We start from the raw sequence: 21017 nt of genomic DNA on the forward strand, positions 1-21017 counted from the left end.
TGGGAAAGTTGCTTGCAAATCGGGCAGTAAGCAAGTAGATAATAAAAATCCTTATGGTAAGGGCGTGGAAGGCAATGGGCTCTGTATCTTTTCGAGGTTTGGGTGAAATTTTGTTTTTTATGGAGCATGAATACGAGTTGGATAAGTCAAGAGTTCTTGAGGGTAGGCCATGGCTTTTTTATGGGTATCTTTTTTCGCTAGAAGACTTCAATGGCCTCACGCCACCAATTGAAATGGATTTTGAAAAGGTTTCTTTTTAGGTTAGGATGTACAACCTTCCTTATGTGTGTAAGGGAAAATAGGTGGGGTTCCAAATTGGTGCTTCCATGGGAGTAGATGAAGAAGTTAACGCTGTTGAAGATGGAGTGGGCTGGGGTGAATTCTTGAGAGTCAAAATAAAGTTGGATTTGTTGAAGCCCTTTCTTAAGGGGAGAATGTTGAAGCTGAAAACTGGCCAGTTTGGGTTGCTTTCCAATACGAAAAAAAATACCTAAATTTTGTTTCAAGTGTGGTATTATAATACATGGAGTCTCAGGATGTCTAAGGATTGGGGGGGCGACAGATCCATGGAGATGACTTTGGAAATCAGTATTGGACATGGCTGAGAGCCACTTCACCCAACAAATAGTTTGGGAATAGCAGGGGGAGAAACGACATCGCTCAGAAGGAATAGACAACAAGGGAAAATCTATCGGCGGAGGAGAGCAGCCAGAAGAAGGTGAATAGCGGGGCGGAGGGTGATTGGCAAGCTGGGGATGATCCGTCAGGCGCAAGTGCAGGAGTTTCCATGAATGCTGTGAGAAGTATGGAAGGAAAGAAGATGGAAAAAAGGGAAAGAGTCTGAGCAAATTAGAGGCAGAAATCATGGGATGGAATATATGGTGATAGAAGGGGAAAATTTAGGGGGAGCGATAATAATGGGGGCAAGAATGGGTTAAACAAGGAAGATATATGCCAAGATTCCAATTTTTATGGAAAAATAAAATAAAAAGTGTGTAGATCACAGCTGGATGACGTCTCTCAAGGTGGTGGGAAGGGCTTTTTTGGGTTTGTTGACAGTACTAAAAGTGCCGATAGGCTGGATGATACTAATCATCACGGGGTTGTAGACGTGGCATAAGCGATTTATGAGGGAAACATGTGAATGGGGTAGTTGCGAAGGAAAGTATTGATACTTTGCAAAATGATTTTTTAGTGCTAGTTGACATGCAGACACTTGGTGAAAAAAAATGTTACTCCTGTGGATTGGGCCCCTAGCCCGACAAAAGTAAAAAAAGAAGGGAGAGCAGGAGTGCAAGGGAACGACTGGAAGAGAAAAGCTTGAGAAGGGATGGGGGGGGGGGGGGGGGGGGGGGGGGCAAGGGGGAGAATCAATGTGAAGGAGTTCAAAGTTGTGTTGTTAGGGAAGAGAAAAGCAGAATTTTCAGTAGTTGCAGAAATATCTTATGACAATGGTAAAATAAAAAAGGAAGACGAGGAGAGATGAAATGTCATCCTACTCTTTGTACAGTCAACAGAGTCTTATCTCAGTTTCATCTTCCAGTCGTCCCTAATAAGGCATCGACTCCCTACACTGCCTGCTCTCAGGCCAAAGGACATCAATTGCTATTTTCAGTTTTTACTTCAAGCATATGCAACTAGAGCTGAGCATGGGGCAGCAAGGAGGAGGGGCGAGGATGCCCATTTTTTATGCCCATTTTTTGGCCCCACCCCGCAGGGGTGCGGGTTCCCCAAGGAGAACACACACCCCCCTAAAATCTCCCTACATCCGTGCGGGGCTGTTGGGAATGGGGTGGGGATCCACGGGTTTTGCAGGGATTCGCGGGTATAGAGGTTAAATCCATGGAGGCATTGAAATCTTCTGCTTTCTTTTCTTAGGACATGCAGATGAGATAGCGGTTGCGAGCTCAAATATGATGATAAGATTAAACAGAAGCTAGACACATTTTTGAAGATGAAAATGAAAGTACGAACTGTACCTGAATGCTCCGAGGTCGGAGTAGGAAAGGGAACCATAGTCGTTTGTCTGAGAGTTTTTGAGCATGACGATGAGTGCCACGACGCACAAAGCCATGGGTACTAGACACAACATTGTCTCGACAGTGCGCATGCCGCTGGCAGTTTCGTTGTCGTCCTCATGAGCTCTTGGCCCTAGGACGTCCATGGTAAAGCGGTGTTGGCTTAGAGAATTACGATTCCATTGATAAGAGTATCTTGTTCCTTCAGGTTAGACTTTAAAGAATGAAGTGAAGAAGGCTCTAAAAAGTAGGAAGTAGAAAATAAGATGGAAAAAAAAAAATGGTGCCATGCTGGCTTTAGTTAGGGGTTTTTTTTTTTTTTTTTTTTTCCTTGCGGGGCGGGCCGAGTCCCTGGGGTTTTTTAAAACCCCAATCCGCAACCTGCCCCGCCCCGCACGGGTTGGGCAAAAATCAACTCGTACCCGCATATTTTATGCTTAAAACCGCTGAAATAGGGGCAAGGTGGGTACTGCGGGTATATGTGGGTTATACTCACTCCTATATGTAACCCTTTAGATTTAATCTTTTCAGATGTATGGGGTCTATCTCTAACTCTTTCTATCAATGGAAATCGTTATTATGTGTCATTTATAGATGCTTTTAGTTGTTTTACATGGGTCTTTCCCATCCAATCTAAATCTGATGTTATACCCGTATTTCTCAAATTTCAAGCTATGGTGGAATGCTTACTAAAATCAAAGATTAAAAGTGTGCAAATAGATTGGGGTGGTGAATATCACAACTTCCATAACTATTTTCAATCCATTGGCATCATTCATCTCATTTCATGTCCTCACACGCAGCAACAACAAAGATGCGTTGAAAGAAAACATCATTATCTTATTGACACCACGTTGGCTCTTCTAGTTGACAGTCATCTTCCCAAAACCTTTTGGGATGAGGCGTCTCACTTCTTGCTACCTCATCAATAGGTTGCCACTCCATTGCTGAAAAATCAGTCTCCATTTTAAAAACTATTTAACCGTACTCCTAACTACACTTTCCTTAAAATCTTTGGGTGTGCATGCTTCCCTAATCTTCGCCCCTATAACTAACACAAATTCTCTCTCCGTTCCAAAGAATGTGTCTTTCTCAACTACAGTCCAAACCACAAAGGTTACAAGTGCTATCACACTAAGTTTGGCTGCATGTACATCTCATGGGATGTGGTGTTTCATGAAACTATGTTTCCCTTCGCCACTACATCATCACTCACTGAGTCCTATGCTGCCCAACCTGCTCCCTTTATTCCAGCACATACTCCTACTCTGCCTACACCTTCTCCTGCAGCATCAAAGATAATTCCATCACCTACTTCTTCCCATTCATCTTTTGCAGAACCAAATGTGACTCATTCTCACTCTAGTACTCATGCTCCTCCTCCCATTCATCTTATGCGCACAAGGGCTCAGAATCATATTGTTTAACAACGGAAACTCACAGATGGTACAATAAGATACCTTGTGCATTGCACACTTCTATCCATAACTACATCAGCCCTTGTGGAAACTACATGTTTCTCGAATGTAGTCACCATCACTAAGTGGCGTAATGTAATGCAAGTGGAATTCAACGCCTTGCTCCAAAACCATACTTAGTCTCTTGTTCCTCCAATGGTAGCTAATAATGTCGTAGGTTGCAAATGGATTTTTAAACTTAAAAGAAAGGCCGATGGGTCCGTTGAACGCCACAAGGCATGATTAGTCGCCAAATGCTTTCATCAACAAGCTGGACTTGACTATGGTGAGACCTATAGCCCAATTGTTAAACATATAACTATAAGAACTGTGCTATCTTTTGCTTACTCTGCAAGTTGGTCCTAAAACAAATAGACATTCAGAATGCCTTTTTTCATGGCTTCCTCTTCGAAGATGTATACATGATCAAGCCACCCGGATTCATTCATCCAAGCTATCCACATCATGTCTGCAAGCTCCACAAAGCTCTATACGGTTCAAAACAGGCGCTCCGCGCCTGGTTTTCTAGACTCAGTGAAAAACTACTCCAGCTTAGATTCACTGGCTCCAAGGCAGATTCATCGTTGTTTATTTTCCACAACAACTTTGTCACTATGTATCTCCTCATATATGTTGATGACATAATTATCACAGCCTTTGCCCCTGCTGCAATTACTGAACTGCTTCAGCTCCTCAGTGTTGATTTTCGCTGTTAAAGATTTGGGTGCCCTTCACTATTTTCTTGGGGTTGAAGCCCTCTCAGTTAAATCTGGACTTCTTGTGACATCCCTCATCGCCTATGTGAGAATGAATATGTGCTTATATGTATATTCACATCCTTCTTGATACAACACGTTTTTTAAGCCGTGATGGCTATGAACTTATCAAAATTCCATAGTTAAACGTGCTTCTGCGAGAGTAGTACCAGGATGACTGACCTCCTGAGAAGTCTAGTTCCAGAGAGCCAAAAGCGGACAATATTGTATCGTTGGGGGTGGTCACCCATTATGATACTACTCTCGCAGGAGCACGCTTAACTGCGAAGTTTTAATAGGTTCATGGCCATCGCGGCCTAAAAATGCGTTGTGTCAAGAAAAAGATGCGAATATACTTACATATAAGCGCATCTCCATTCCCATACACAAGCGATGTGGGACGTCACAATTACCCACTCTTGGGATCTAGCGTCCCCGCTGGTGACCCGCATGGGATCACCCAATTCTTGGCGTTCCAGCGAATGTCCGCTAGCGACCCTCATGGGCTTGTTCACACTCCCCCATCTCAGGCCGAACAATGACTCTGATACCATTTATAACAACTCACCCCAAATGACACAATATTGTTTGTTTTTTGCTCCTAAAACTAGACTTCCCAGGAGGTCACCCATCCTGATACTACTCTCACAGAAGCATGCTTAACAGCGGAGTTCTAATAGATTTATGACCATCACGACTTTAAAACACATTTTTTCAAGAAGGATGCGAATATACATATAAGTACATTCCCATTCCTATATCCAGGCGATGTGAGACGTCACAATCAGAATCAGACATAAGGATCAAAGACGTTGGTCTATATATATATATAGCATTCACAATATATAAGATTATCTACAACTCTACCTCTTCATATTAAAGTATAACTCTTCCTCGTCTATACATTGAGTTTGAGTTAGATTACATTGTCTTCCTATTTCTATCTCTTCATGCTCTTATTTCTTATCACTAGACTCCCATATAGGATGAGGGTCCTTTGATGATAAGTCATGTGCATTAATAGAGATGATCCAGTTTTTTATAGTGTAGGAATATTTTAGTCTAAAAAATTATGAAAGAATAAAAAATTATAAAAAATTTGGAACGAGCACATAATCGTTCCAATAGATCTTGCGCTTGTGGAACCGTACACTTTTTTGGGGCCCATTTAATAACGTGGTAAGATGAGACTGGTCCGCTACTGTAGACTGACTTTATCTGTTCCCTGTTCCCATCCCAACTCGTCGAAATTAAATAAAGTCTACGTGCTAAAATATTTTTAAAAATCCCTACGAATTATGAATGATAAAAAAAAAAAACACGTTATATTTCATTATTTCCCTTCCATTTCAGTATTTCTGACCCAAAAAAAGAAAAAAAAAAAAAGAAGAAAAAACTCCGTAAGGGCACTAACTGGGACCTACAGTTGTTATCTCTCAGAGATAAATACGAAAACCCCTTCACTCGATTTTCGGGGCTTTTGCTCTCAGAGTTACATCCGAATTAGGGTTCTTCCATTTTGCCAGAAAAGAAGGGTTTTTTTTTTTTTTTTTTTTTTTTTTTTTTTTTTTTTTTTTTTTTTTTGCACTGTAAATAATATATCTATGCATACATATATAAACAAATAGGGCGTTTCTTGCTCAAGACGAGCTACTTAACCGTGAGTCTATGCCTGGTCTTCTCTAATTTAGTTTCCATTTTTAATCTTTTGTTGATTATAATCCTTATTTTTTAGCTCATCCACTTGTGATAATTTTCTATGTGAACGGCCTTTGAATTCTCTATTTTCTCTGTTTGGATGTTTTTGCAGTGAGGTGCTTTGAATAGGGGTTTAAGGGTTCTATTGATTTTTGCTGTTGCTTTTCCTTTGCCGGTTATATAGTCTATAGTCTCTGTGAACATGGCACCCTCTCATGGTAATTCTCACTCTGAAGCGGCGAAAATTGAACAAATAATCACTGAAATCTTCCACAAAAGCCTACAGATAATACTCGAGGTTAGGTCCCCTGACACTTCGTCGCGTAATTTTAGCTGCGAGCAAGCCATGTCCTCCCCGTCTTCGTCCACATCGTCCTCATCAAGCGTGAGGCTGAGGGATAAGTGGTTTAATTTGGCGCTTAGGGAATGCCCTGCTGTGCTAGAGAATCTTGATCTCTGGCGCCAGAGCAATTGCCAACGGATGGTGGTCGATGTGGTTTTGGTGCAAAGGCCTGTTGATTGGGACTCGATGAATTTTTCACCTATTAGGATTTCGTCATCGAAAGAACGGTATCCGTATTGTTGGAATTCTGATCAGGATGAGTTCAGGTGTCATCAGGTCAAGAGTGAAAAGATTATAGAGAGATGGGTAGTGCAGTATGAGAGTAGGAAGGTGAAGGATAATCGTAGTTCAGGGAGCAGGAGGTCAAGCAATAATACTTGGCATACATTATACAAGAAATCGATATTGCTTTTGAGGTCCTTGTATGCAACTGTTAGGCTTTTACCTGCGTATAAGATTTTTCGTGATCTCAATTCGTCTTGCCAGATACGAACATTTAGTCTTGCTCACCGGGTGTTTTCTCTTGTCGAACCCTTTAGTCGTAGAGAAGAGGCAGAAATGCAGCGATTTGGGTTCACCCCTTTGGAAACTTCGTCTGGTAGGATTTGCATTTCGGTGTTGTATCGTTCAGCAGACTTGGATATAAGCTCTGAATCATCGACTCCTATGTCCCCGCAAGTTATATCAGATTATGTAGGCAGCCCATTGGCAGACCCACTTAAAAGGTTTCCATCCCTATCTGTGGCAGGGTCCGGGACTCATGGCTCTCCATCATCTTTGCCATTCTCAAGGCGGCATAGTTGGGCTTACGATCTTAATAGAGCTTCATCTCCTTTGGTTTCATTCTCACCTTCACCTTCACCTACACATTCAGAACAGCAAGCTTCACTTTCTTACCGAAGTTCCCGCCATTTCCCACCTATGAGCTTGCCTCCTCATCCGCCTGAAACATCGGTAGCTCATAAGAAGAATACAAGTTTTGATTACTATCCCTCTCCTACCTTTTCCCCCTCCCCTTCCGCATCACCACCAATCTGTATTCCTGGGAGTCATCTGTCAAAGGGGCTTTTACGATCTGAAAGTGCCCCTGTAAATATACCCATTTCTAAGCTTGCTAATTCACCATCATTGTCCAATAAACAATATTTACCTCCATCTCCTCCCATTAGGAGCACTAGGTCTGGGACTTTGAGGACTGATAACTTTATGGGTCCAATTCAGACTGGTGCAACAGTTGAGCAGGTAGATATTTCATCAGTGAGTTATAGTCTTTAGAGTGTTTTTCTTTTTGTTTGGGGGGGGGGAGAAGTGTTTCTTTCATTTATGATTTCTTTTTGTCTGCTGCAGTTCTCTCCTGGAAAAGATGAGATCAGAAAATATTTTGGAACAAAGATATCAGCCAACTGCTCACCACAGATTTCGAATTCCAGAAGCTCCAGCAGGTCTTTCCAGGATGATTTTGATTATCCAGAGTTTGCTTGCCCTTTTGATGTTGATGATGATGATATGACGGATCCAGGTAGCAGGTAATTCACGAAATTGATTCAATGGATTCTACTTCTAAATGATTAGAGTTGTTTGGTAATATTTAACATAAGTTTTTCCATTTCCTTTGTTCTACTAGGCAATGTTTCCCTTATCATCATGTTTTCTCAATGACATTCTAGATAGAGTATTTTATGCTAGTGTTTTCATTAATAGTTTTCAAATCAATGAGTTGGACATTATGTGAAAAACGTAAAAACATGATAGAAATTCATATCATAGTTGGTACACAGTCTTGTGACATGTTCTACCATGTTTGCTAGATGCATTGGGCACCCGTTATCAAAGAAACCCCCGCGAGTGAAGTGTGTTAGGAAGGTGAGTGAAGTGAGATATGCTAGGAAGGGATTAGAATGAAACTGCCAAGTGCTAACAAAATAATATTTTCTTTTCTTTTGTGTTATTTTTGTTCTTTTGTATTCTTTGAGATTTGAACATCCCTTCTTACTTTTAATTCTACTTTTGGGCATTTGATTTCCATTAGACTATTGACTTTGATGTGCTTATCTCCCATTTTCATACTGATTGTTTGGAAGGTTGACATATTTAGAATTGTGAATTTTTGTATGCATTTATGTAATTCTATGCATTGAAAAAAAAAAAAATCCTGCCATATTGCTGTCAGCAGTTCATATTCTAAATCATCTAGGTTTGGTACTTGTGTATGTTCCAAAATCACAGTCGGATGAAATCTCTATTTTTCTGGGGCTTGGGATTTTTGACCTCTGCATAAAAGTAAGAATCCTCTTATCTTCTTTGACAACATTGATTTGGGCCGAATAGTCTCTTCTATACTGCTGTCTTCTAATGCTTAAAAGGGGTAGAAATTATAAAATTTCTTGAAATGACCCTTGTGGTTACTACAGCATCAGAAAATCTAACATCTGAGTCAGGGGCGGAGCCAGAATTTTCAGAGGGGGGGGCAACTTCAACTCTAACGGCAAAGTCAAAGCCGTTTTCCAAAAACCCATTTCACCATTGATCTATGCCTTCTTTCAGTGTATAGTTTAGCAAGGTAGGTAAAGAATCATGCTAAGCAAATGGTACTACGTACCAGCATTTGGAAAAATAGCCAAAAGAGCTCTCTCTCTCTCTCTCTCTCTCTACCTCTAATCTCTCTTCTCTTCCTATCTAATTTGAAAAAGGAAGAGACTTTATGAAGAAGAACAAAAATTCAGTGAGAAAGTGAAAATTCAGTGAGATGAAAAAGTGAATTTTCAGTGAGAAATGAAGAAGAAGATGCACGCAGAAGGGTGGGGGAGAAAGGTAACAAAAAGACAAAAGTGGTTAAATTTTGGTTTAAAAATTAAAATTTAATAAGGGGTTTATGTGGCATGTTCTTAGCCTTATGTGTCAAAAAGTTTGTAACAAAATAAGCAACTTTTGATGCAGTACGTACACCTTGAGCAGTGCACACTTCAGTATGCAATCTTACTTCTTGAACCTAGAACCCTTGTCTCTAGGCACATAAAAAAGTGAGATAGCCTAATATCTGACAAAAGAAATTTGTTTTGTTTTAAAAGTCTACTGACTCTGGCAAACAAAATACTTTGGGAGGGCAAACCCAAAAACTTGGGGGGGCCAATCACAAAAACTTGCAGGGCCTTCATATAAAACTGTTAAAAGTAGAAAGGAGTTCAAAAATTTTAGGGGGGTCCCTGGCCCCCCCACCTTACAACGTAGCTCCGCCTCTGATCTGAGTTATTGCTAACCTCTCATATGATTTGATATCAGTACCACCAGACTGGCCGATTCAAGCAATTGAATGATTGCTCTGCACTTGAACAGGATTTAATTTACTTGAATTAGAGATATAATGTAGAAACTGGGTTTATAGTGATGTTCGAAATAGCTTCTGGTAAATGCTGCTAGTGAAACCGGGTAAAGGAAAGCTGGGGGAGGAATCAAAGAAGAAGTCTGTCAAGAAGGGATTCAATCCTAAGGCAGGAAAGGGAAGGCTAAATCTAACTGGATCTTTCTCGAATCCTTGAATCTCAGTTTAAGTTCTGTAAAGGGATATCCGGATTCATAGCCCATTGAATACCTTGTTTCCCATCAACCCCGATAGAAAGCATGGACTTAAAACCTTTATTTCTTCTTCTTTCTTTCTTTCTTTCTTCTTTTCTTTTCTTTTCTTTTCTTTTCTTTCTTTCTTTCTTTCTCTTCTTCTTCTTCTTCTCTTTTTTCTTTTCTTCTTCTTCTTCTTCTTTTTTTTTTTTTAGTGTGTGTGTGTGTGTGTGTGTGTAAAGACGAAGAAACAAATTCTACAAAATTAGTAAGTTTGCAGGAAAATCTGGCATCAACCTGAGGTTGGTTGGTTGTCGGTTATCAGGGAAACCGGCCCAGTTAGCATGGCTCAAGCCGGGTAACCCATTGGTACTATCTTCCCCATGCTTGACTTGGCCCAGCTATTTCAATAGATTAGTCCCTCAACCATGCACTTAAGATGTTATCTCCCCTGATGTGAACTAACACTTATAAGTCAGAGACTCAGGCTTATGTTGTTGTTTATTCTAGTCATTACTACATGAAGGAAAGATAGATCTAAAAGTAAGACGTCTCAGGACAAAGGACAATTGTAAAAGGCTGTTTTTATGAATATCTGAAAATAATTTATTCATAATGTGTTTTCAATTATTTTCCTTTTGTCTTTTGTTGATTATTGTTTGTTGTCTGTTTTCAATTATTTTTCCTTTTGTCTTTTGTTGATTATTGTTTGTTGTCTGTTTTCAATTATTTTTCCTTTTGTCTTCTCGGCAAGGCTCACGTGTTGTAGCGTGTATATGCTCCATGTGGGTTCTGGGTTTGAGGGTCTTAGGGTTGAGGGTTTATTTGAGTTTCTTCTTGTGGGCAGTTTTGTTTGTTTCTATGTATACTTCCTGTATACGTAGGGGCGCTTTACGTTTTTTTTTATAAAATTTTTTACTTCAAAAAAAAAAAGCTCAATTCTTTTTTTTGTTGGGTTTTTATTTATTTATTTATTTTTATTTTTGGCGATTCTGAGAACTGAAACCTGCATCTGGATGAAAGATCCAAATAGGCTCTAGATCAGTCAACATATAGTTTTGATGAGGAACTTAGATGAGTTCTAGGAGGTTGAATTTCAACTTAGCCATCTCTTTCTAAGGCAAACACCTTAAACTGTGGTTTTGTTAGGAGGTCTATTATGATATTTTGCTGAAAAGATGAGTGGGAGTATATATCAATAAATTGTAGTAAGTTGAAAGACAGTGAATGGTATCTTCAAACTGTTTAAAACTCAAGCGGGTTTCTGATTTATGTGTAAATGCTTTATACTTTCTACAATTTTCAAACTTATCAAAAATGCTTTATGCTTTAGACACTTATGTTAACAAATAGGGTAAATTACAGTTTGCCGAATTGCTGAAGCGGGTTTCTGATTTATTTGTAAAGACTTGATTGTTGCTTTATACTTTCTACAATTTGCAAACTTGGGATTTTTGTTCTCTTTTAACAAAATTTTTTCTTTTCTAGCTCTTCCCCTAATTGCTGAAAGTTATGACATATGAGGATGATGTTAATGAAATGATTGGTATGTTTTTTAGATCCTTATATTATCAAATAGGGTAAATTACAGTTTGCTTCTCCAGACTACCACATCAGTCTCAAGTTGACCTCTAAACGTTGAAACTCGGACCTATAAACTACCACAATGTTTTGAGTTCCCCCCTTTGTCAAAATTGGCTGTTATTTGGGATGAAAAACGTTACAACGTGCCCTGCACGTGTGTCTGAGTTATCAAATTGCCCTCACTTAATAAAAAAAACTTACCACGTCTGTACAGCCACCCCTTAACATAATAAATGGGGTTACTGGGCGGCCACCCCCTTCTGTTCAAAACTACCACCCCTCCACCCCCTTTGTTATGTTGGGGGTAGGCCGCGCAACCACCTCTCACATGTTCAGAAGAGGTTGTTGTGTGGCTGCCCTTACCTATGTAGACAGGTGGCTATGTGCCACTTCCAACATGAAAAAGGGGTGGCCACATGCCCACCCCTTCTCCTATTCAGAGTGGGTGGTCACAAATTCAACCCTACCTGTTTAGGGGGGCGGCCGTGTGGCCACCCACTAACACAACAAAGGCGGTGGTTGCATGCCACCCTTCACCTATTTAGAGGGGTGGCTGGCCGCCCCTTTATTACTTTTTGGTAAATTTTTTTAAAGGGCAATTTAGTAACTTAGGCCCATGTGCAAGGCATGTGCTACCGTTTTTCATCCCAAATAATGGCCAATTTTGACATAGGAGGCAATTCAAAATATTGCAGTAGTTTGTAGGTCCGAGTTGTTCAGAAGTCAATTTGAGAATGTGGTGGTAGTTTAAGAGGGCAAAGTGTAATTTACCCTAACAAATAAGTTGAATTAAATGAAAGATGGTCAACCATTGGAGATGATGGTTAGACTATTCAAACAGCTAAATCTTAACTAAAAAGAACTTTATATGCATAACAGTTTTGAAGTAACATATTTCATTGTTGATTCTTGGTATATTCCATTCGGCAACCTTATGAAATACTGGAGAAGTTAGCAATGGAGCAGTTATCAGTGCTAGCATTGTGTGCAATGTGGATGCATCCAAACTCCTAGGTGCTTGGGTTGGTTTACTAATGCCTTAATCTAGAACTGAAACAAAATAGATTACCATGTGCTTTCAAACTGGAATCGTTTAGGCTGATAGAGATGCATAAGCTGGTGGAGCAATATCTAGGATTTCAGAAGGAGGCCTGTGATTTAGAAGTTGTGTAAGAGCATTTCTAACAGCCTCACCAAAATAGCTTTCTGGTGAGGCAATTTGGTGAAAATACATAAAAATCACTTCCAGCAGACTTACTACTATAACCAAAAGAATTTGGTGAGTGACAGTGAGTACTTTTCATTCATCAAATCATTTAATAACTATAAAAATTTGGTCATTTCTCTCTTCACCCTTTTTTTTTTTTTTTCTTTCCTTTCTTTCTTTCTCATGCACAACTTTGTTTCATTCTACAATGTTTTAGGCTAAAAGTGTATTTTTATTTTCTTTTAAACTAAAATATTTTCACACTTTAGACATCCAATGCCGTACAAATATCTTGTTCACGTAATCCAATAGGTTTTGTGGAATTGAAGGCCCATGTTTGGGTAGCATTTTATTTTTGATTACTATCGTTCTACAAAACCCGTACCGGTTGCATTGTTTAGTAGGTCCCCGCATTATTTTTTTTAAAAATATGTTTGGGTAGGTTTTTTAAATTCGAATTCTACTCAAATTGGTTATTGATAACATTAATAGCTGTAGGCAAAGATTCTGATAGGAATTGTGGAATGGAAAATTTCCTCACTCATCTCTTGATGAGTAAGGCCTGTACTGTATGGTGATGCGTGCACTCGCTGACCATTTTGTCTGAAGTATTATTAGGGTAGGAGATTTTTTTTTTTCTTGACAAGGGATGTCCGTTCCCAGGTGAACCAGCCAGCTTTCACAAAATTGTCACAGGGATTTTTGTTTTATATTAAAAGAAGGTTGAAAGGATGCAGTTGAAGGAGGCAATCTTTCATGAAGTCAAAGAAAACGAAAGAAAAGAAAAGAAAAGAAAAGAAAAGCTCCCTTGTTTTAGATTATGTAAACAGGAGTACCCAACCAACTTTTAGCTCTTTGCTATAATAGAGGTATCTTGGCATGTTTTGTGAGATGTATTCGTCAAAACTCCGTAGTTATGATCTATGTGATATGGGTGGCAGAAGAAATTGCTCTTACCATTCAGAGACATTAATGTTAAATTTGTGGTAGCTTGCTTGGAAAGTGGTATGATCTCTGGTTATATCTTTCCTGTTTTGGTTAGCAGGGCCTTCGAAAATTTGAAATACGTTGGGAGTGTAAATGAACGTTGGAATTTTAAATGACAGTATTTGTAGCACCCTGTCCCATGTTGGGAAGATGAATAGCCCACATAGAATGGGTTGTTTATGAAACATTCATGGGTGCTAAGTCCCACATTGCTTACTTATTAGGTAAAATTAGGTTTTGTAAGTGATTTTATGGAAGCTCCAAATTAGTTAGTTCTTTTGGGGTGATCAGATGTGATTAGCGCTTTCCTTAGGTTATTACAAATGGTATCAGAGCTATCTAGTAACGTCATGTGATACTGGAGAGCACTGCATAATAATAATATGGCCTTGAAGAGGATGTTGGCGGTTTAAGAGAGAGAGAGAGAGAGAGAGAGAGAGAGTGGAGTTTGTAACACCTTAGTCCTATATTGGAAAGATGAAGTGGTTTATAAGACACTTATGAATGCTAAGTCTTATATTGCTTACTTATTAGGTGAAATCGAGCTTCATTAGTGATTATAGGGAAGCTTCAAATTGACTAGTCCTTTTGACGTGATAACCCAAATGTGACTAGCGCTTTTCCTGGGTCATTACAATGTTCTTGACAATTTGGAATAAAAAAAAACCTAATTTGCTCGTTACAATGGTAATCCATAACCTATTATGCGTTAATTAAGCCATTATCTATGTTGGCATTTTCACTCTCAAACATTTTATCATGGCATGCCTCGTTCGGAGTGGTGGGAACAGATGTGGTCGGTTTTTGGAGGTGGCGGTCTATGCTGTGGACGGTCAGAGCGGGATGACCATGTTTCTTGAAGGCCGGGATGGGCAGGGTTGGAGCTGTGTTTTCGAGGAGCTGAGCAAAGCCCTGACTTTTCTTGAAGCCACGGTTAAGGCTCTGTTTGCTAGTGGCGCTCCTGTGGGCGATTGCAAGGGAAAGGCAGGAAGTCCTCTGTCGTTTGCGGAGGTGGTGCGTTCGAAGCCTACCTTCCCTTTCATCGGTGGTGGGCTTCTGGTCCAGTCGACAGAGGTGGCTTGGTGTGAGGTGGAGAAGCTTCTTACGTTGAGTCTAGTGCAGGCGACGGTCCGGTAGTCGGTGGATTGTTCCGCCTTGGATACGTCCCCGATTGTTCCTATGGGTATTGACCGTCGTGCTAATGGGTCCTTGGATCGAAGCAATGTCAGAGATTCCAGGTTTCGAAGCAACAGCAGAGGCTTTAGCGGAGGCAGGCTTGACGTATGTGTAGGTGAAGCTTAGGGTCAAGAGGGGAAAGAGATTTTCAAGAAGCTTCTCGAGATCTTTGGTGTCTGGTTGGATTGGGTTTTTGGGTCCAAACATAATTTGGGTAGGTTTTTTCCTGTTGGGCTGAAACGCTTCTTAGGCAGTAAGGGCTTGGGTAGGGTGGTGTGAACCTCATCCGACATACTTTTGAGGTCCAACAAATAATATTGAAATAATTGCCCAAGAAAGCTAAAATTCAGATTTTTGATAGAAAAACCCCGATCCAACGTTTATAAATGAAACGTGAACCGAAAGTATAAAGTAACAAACCCCGATCCAATGATTATAATTGAATCACGAACTGAAGGTATAAAATTTGAACGCCACAAGGAAGAATCCTTGATAAGTTCACAAGTTTTCTGAAGAACCAATAGAGGAAACAAACCTCACGTTTGCTTTTATTTCTATTCAATGATAATTTCATTACAATGATTGTATGCTATTTATAACATTTTCAGCCATACACGCCCACTATAAGGAAAATGAAATTAACTTGATTCAAAATAAGAAAGTAGATAAAATAAAAGGACAAAAACATAGGAGCCTAAAATTAGCACTAATAATAGGCAAGCCAATCAGCCAATTAATTGGTATGAAATTGGCAAGTCTGCCAGCCAATTAATTGGTATGAAATAGGTAAGTCAATCAACTAATTAATTATTATAGAATTGGCAAGTCAATCAACCAATTAATTAGTATGAAATAGGCAAGTCAATTAGCCCATTAATTGGTATGAAATAGGCATGTCAATTAACCAGTTAATTGTTATAGAATTGGCAAGTCAATAAGCCAATTAATTGGTTTGAAATAGTCAAGTTAATCAGCTAATTTATTGGTATGGAATTGACAAGTTAATCAGTCAATTAATTGGTATGAAATAGGCATGTCAATCAGCCAATTAATTGGTATAGAATTGGCAAGTCAATTAACCAATTAATTGGTATAGAATTGGCAAGTCAATTAGCCAATAGCTTGGATTAAATTTATTACACCTTCATCTTCATTTGGGCCAAGTTTGGAATGCCCCATTTTAGAATTATCCCAAATCTCTTGAATCAGCCCGTTAAGTGCTTTTTTGATCTTCTCGGATCTTGCTCTAATAATAGGCCCAACTAGAACATGCAATGGATCTTTTAATGGTGCTTGTTGATTCTCATCACCGGGTTTTTAAGAGTTTATATTGTGGCTAGAGGGGCTTGGATACGGGTTGAATCCAGGAAATGGGGCTTTAGGCCCAGCGTTAAGAAGGCCAATAAGTCGGGTCCTTATTCCGGGTTCTGGTTCCAATTCTTTCTTATCGGGTGTGGGTTTTTATCTCTTGGGTCACGGCGACTCCTCGCCTTTAGCGAACTTTTCTTTGGTGCTGGAAGCGGTGGGTTCTCTTGGCTAGTCGTCTGGTGCGATGGTGGCTTTTGCGGTGATTGTTGAGCCACTCCTAATCGGGTTTGCTTCAGTGGTGACAAGTTTCTTGTCCCAGTTAGTGTCCTCTAGCCTGGTGTCTTCTCTAGTGTCTCCACATTCCGCTAGTGGTGCTTGTGGTTCGACTAGGTCTCTGTCCAAGCCGGGTGAGATCTATGCTATATCGGGTCCAACACCTTGACTGGTCTCTCTCCTCTCTTCTCTGGAGTTACTGAGCCAGGGCCTTGGTTCGCTTGCCCCAGATCACCGCTTCTCCTCCTTCGTTGGGCCATCATCCTTCGCTGCCTTTGGAGTCTGTGGCAGTTTGGAAGCCTCCGGTTAGCTTTTGTTGGTGTGGGTTTCTTCTTCTCTGCTGCTTGAGGTGTGTGAATCTTCGAGGGGAGGCATTTCCAAAAAGGTTGTAGGTTCTCCCGGGGCAGTGTTTGACGCTGGGTTGTGCCTCTAAACTGTGGGGATTTCCTTTGAGGGGAACGTAAAGGGTTTTTTGAATGTCATGGCTCAAATGGTTGAAGGGTAGTGTCCTGAGGTCCCAATCTCCACTCCTAAGGTTAAAGAGAATGGAGAAATTTGTAACCTTGAGTGCGATATCAATTATCATGCTAGAAGTCTTGGTTCTACTCGGGGTAAAAGCAAGAGGGTTGATGTGATGTAATGTTATAGAGCGTTTTTGGGTTTTCTGCTGTGGTTGGGTCTTTGTGGGTGTTTTTTTTTTTTTTTTTTCCTCGTCTTTTTTGCTTTTTCTGTTTTTGTGTCCTTTTGTATACTCAAGGACGCCTTCATCTTTTATAAAATTTCTCTTATAAAAAAAAAAAAAAAAGAAAAAAAAATTAAAAATTAGTTACAAACCAATTTGTAGCTAATTTTTGTCTATGTAGGGAAAACTCCTAAAAAACCACATGTGACTCCCTTTGTGTTCCGTAAACCAAGGGAACACCGAGGGAACTAAAAGTGCTACCCTAAATCTAGGGTAGCACTTTTGCTTTCTTTAACATTATTTTGATATAAAAAGGCTTTTTCTTTCCTCTCTTTCCTATATTATTAATTTGATATTTAAATGGTTCTCTTTTCTCTTTTCTTTCCCCTAACATTTAATTTAAATAATATTTAAATGGTATTGGAAATGGATGAGGAAAGGTATTGTGGAGTTTATTTGAATAGGGAAGCAAAAAATAGTTTGGTTCTCTAAATTTAAGGAAAATCTAGAGGAAGCTGCTGCTAGTGCTCTTAGAGATGATGTTAGAATGCATTTTTAACTGCTCATGGTGTCCTACTAGTCCCTTGAATTCTGAAGCAATTTCCCAGATTATGCCTTGTAGGCCTGGTTACCTAGTTCCTACTCATCTTTCAGTGTGCTTATTCAGAGAGTATAGATATTTCTTCATGAAGCCTGAGGGTACTAAAACCTTTTCACTGAATCAATTGCAGAAGAGGTAGCGTTTACGGGTCACCATTAATGAAATTAGTGAAATGTGAGGCTTTGTTGCTACAGCATTTCTGCTTCCAGAAACCAGAATAGCCACTTATCCCTTATGCATTTACCAAAGTAGGGTAGTGATTTCCTGAATCTTGGTTTGAAGGTCTACTTTACACCATTAGTTTTAAGCACTGGCATTTTTCATTCATTATTATGAGATCAGATTTTTGTGCCTCTAGGTGTTACTTGTTAATCTGAGTACATATGGTTAATGCTTCATACTAATTTACTGTTTAGGTTCTTGGTAATACCCATCTTAGACTAGAAGTATGGAGAGAATTTTTCTAATATATAGATATTTTCTACAATGGACCGAAAAGTTTGGAAGAGTACATGGTTTATAAAGATTATTTCTACAGCAAAATGTTAATCCGTAACCTTGTAGCATGGTCTCATACAGAGTGGTTAGTATTTGAAGTAAATTTTGCCGAATTTCCTGCAAAATTAGGTCTCTACCACCCTATATTCTTCTGCACTATCATCAATTATCATAGAGGATCTTCTCTGCCTTCTTGGCTTGATTTGTCTATGAAATGAGATTTATACTTAAAATGTTTTCTGAATGTACTGTAGTGAATGAAAACTGACCTGTAGTGCATGTCTCCCAGACCTGACTCTTTTGATCAGAAAGGACATCTTTGTGAGCCAATTGAGCCTGGAGGATTTTTTCCAACAGGAAAATCACATGAGGCTGCTGTTGGTGCTCTTGTTAACATGTTGAAGAAAGCCCCACCTCTCCGTGCAGAATTTTCCAATTCATTAAATGTGCCGCAATCCTCTGGGCCTGAAATGTGGAGCAACAGCATCCAAGAGCGTAATGCTGCGGTTCAGCATGCCGGTTCTGCAAGCATGACATCTTCTGGGTTTGTTACAATGAAGACAACAGCTGATGCATTAGAAGAGCTCCAGGGCTATAGAGAGATGAAGAATCTGTTGCTTAAACAAGCTGGTAAATCCTACACATAATCCAATTACACTGCAGCAGAATTTTCCAGTAGAGGAGGTACAACTGGATTTTGAACCTATGATGATATTGAATCCTTTGAACATGTGTACAGACTACAGCGGTTTGATTCTGAAGAATATGTTTGGTAGTGCTTATATTCCATATTGTACATAACATATGCAATTATATATGTTTATATTAACTCTGCATAAACTTGGTGATTAAATGGAAGGGTTCGATATAATTACGTTGATGTAAAAAATGTGCACGAACTAAACTGATGTTCATATTGTATAGTAAAATTGGTTTGGCTTATGGGTTATGCATTTCTTTTCTTTTATTTTTAGTTATTTGTGTTCTCTGTACATTGCTAATCAGTAGAATTGGTGGACTGAACCCCGAATGCTTGAGAATCTGTATATTTGCTGCGTGGTTTGTTCTACAGATTGCCAATCAAGAAATGTACACGGTACTCCATATTTTGGTGCCAACGTTTTTAGTGTATAAAATTGTTTTGAGTAATGCTACTCTTCACATTCATAGTCGGTAGCTTTTCTTTTGTTTTTTGAAGTGACTGATCATGGTCAACCGCTTAAAATACGTCAGGTCAGTCGATGTGAAATAAGTGTGAAGAGTAGCAATATTCAAATTGTTTTGTTTGGAAAATAATTCTCCTGGGGTGTTATGGTGTCTAAGGAGTTTGTTAGCCCAATATAATTGCAGTATCTTTTTAATTTAGTCAACGAATGATCTATATTTTTCATTATTCTGGATCCTATAGGCAAGATTTTACACCCCTATTTATCACTTCTGGTTGTTTTATTTTAATTTTAAATTTAAATTACCTCTTTTATTTATTTTTTATTTTTTTAATCTTTTATGTAAATAAATTAAATCCTAATTGTAGATTACATGATACAATAGTCCTGAACATAAAATCTCCCTGGGGTGGGTATTGGTTCGGTCGGTGTTGGTATGGGTGTTTTCGGTTCGGTTACCGCCAAAGTTTGTTAAAGTCTGTTAATTCACTGACTTTATTTTGACAATTTTTAATTTCAATATTTTTGGTTAAATTGGATCAATTCATAGAATCGGTTAAAAGACAGTCAGTTAGTACAAAAATATTGGAAAATAGAGTTATCACTCAAAAGTACCGGAAAAAGATCATACCCCTCTATATGAAATGGGCAGCACAAAAATGTAATAATCAAGCATACTAATGGTGAATTAGTTTGAAGATGTTGGGAGGAGATGTGCTGCAGAGACTGTGATTTGTAAATGGTTAGGAAGTAGGAAGATGAAGGCTTTGAATGGTTTGGGAGAAAGAACTATGAGGGAGCAGGTATGGAGAGTTGAGAAGATGAATGCATGTCATTGCTGAGGTGCGTGATAGTGACAGTAATACAAAATAAAAGCTGATTGAACGGTGAGTATTAAAGATGTGAACCTAACGGTTAAGGAGTTGTATAGAAAGGGGCGTCAAACTTGAAAATCATCCAAAATATCACTGAAATCCTACTGCCCATTACGCTAATGCCACGTAGCCTTATCTTATTCCCGCCTTATCACCAACTACAACACAGCCAGTTATCTTTCACTCAATCCCTCTCTTTTCAACTTCAATTCCAACTCTTAGACTGTCAGTTACAGCCTTATTTATGTCTTCTCAATACGTAGACTGGTAGACAATTAGTCACAGCCTTATCTACGATTTGTTCGGTGTGGTTTGGTCGTCTAGGTAGCAGTTCGGTTCGATTTGATTCGGTTAATCGACAAAAAAATAACTATTCCGATTAACCGAACTAAATCAACTTTGGTATAGATTTTTTATGCCAAAAACTAAACGACCATCAGAACTCAGTAGAAACCGTAGGTAAGCGATAGTCGAATATTTTGCCCCCTTCTAAATTTGTATCGACAGGTGAGGTTGTGGTCAAAGGTAAAATAGGAATAAGGCTGGGATGGGCTAAACCAAACCCAACGCAAGAGAAAGACGAAGTTGATCTGAATGCAATTAGCCCAAACAATAATCCAATTTTGAACACATAGTTGTTGTTTTCATTTTTTATGGTTTTCTTCCCTGAAAAGAAACCTATACTAATGGAATGATGACACATGTAAAGGTAAAAAGAAGGCTGTTATCTATAAATTGAAATATTTTAGCACACGACGTCGTATGGTTTAAAAAAGGATATGCTCATAAATTAGAATATCAAAGCTGATTTAAATATATTTTAACAGGAAATTTTTT

General features: G+C 39.1%; 1 protein-coding gene across 1 annotated transcript; it reads left to right on the forward strand.

The window, feature by feature from the left end:
• Positions 1 to 5708: 5708 nt before the first annotated feature.
• Positions 5709 to 19088, forward strand: LOC133856936 (autophagy-related protein 13b). The gene is made up of 4 exons (XM_062291993.1): positions 5709 to 5890; positions 6041 to 7513; positions 7619 to 7797; positions 18429 to 19088. The coding sequence occupies exons 2-4, from the start codon at positions 6131 to 6133 to the stop codon at positions 18784 to 18786; spliced, it is 1920 nt and encodes a 639-aa protein (XP_062147977.1). The 5' UTR covers positions 5709 to 5890; positions 6041 to 6130; the 3' UTR covers positions 18787 to 19088.
• Positions 19089 to 21017: the final 1929 nt, after the last annotated feature.

Source organism: Alnus glutinosa, chromosome 14 (genome assembly GCF_958979055.1).
Source record: "Alnus glutinosa chromosome 14, dhAlnGlut1.1, whole genome shotgun sequence".
NCBI lineage: Eukaryota > Viridiplantae > Streptophyta > Magnoliopsida > Fagales > Betulaceae > Alnus > Alnus glutinosa.

Coding starts and splice junctions, on each gene's coding strand:
- LOC133856936 (XM_062291993.1), top strand. CDS start 6,131: ATGGCACCCTCTCATGGTAATTCTCACTCTGAAGCGGCGAAAATTGAA. Junction 7,514..7,618: donor CTGGTGCAACAGTTGAGCAG/GTAGATATTTCA, acceptor TGTCTGCTGCAG/TTCTCTCCTGGAAAAGATGA. Junction 7,798..18,428: donor ATGACGGATCCAGGTAGCAG/GTAATTCACGAA, acceptor CATGTCTCCCAG/ACCTGACTCTTTTGATCAGA.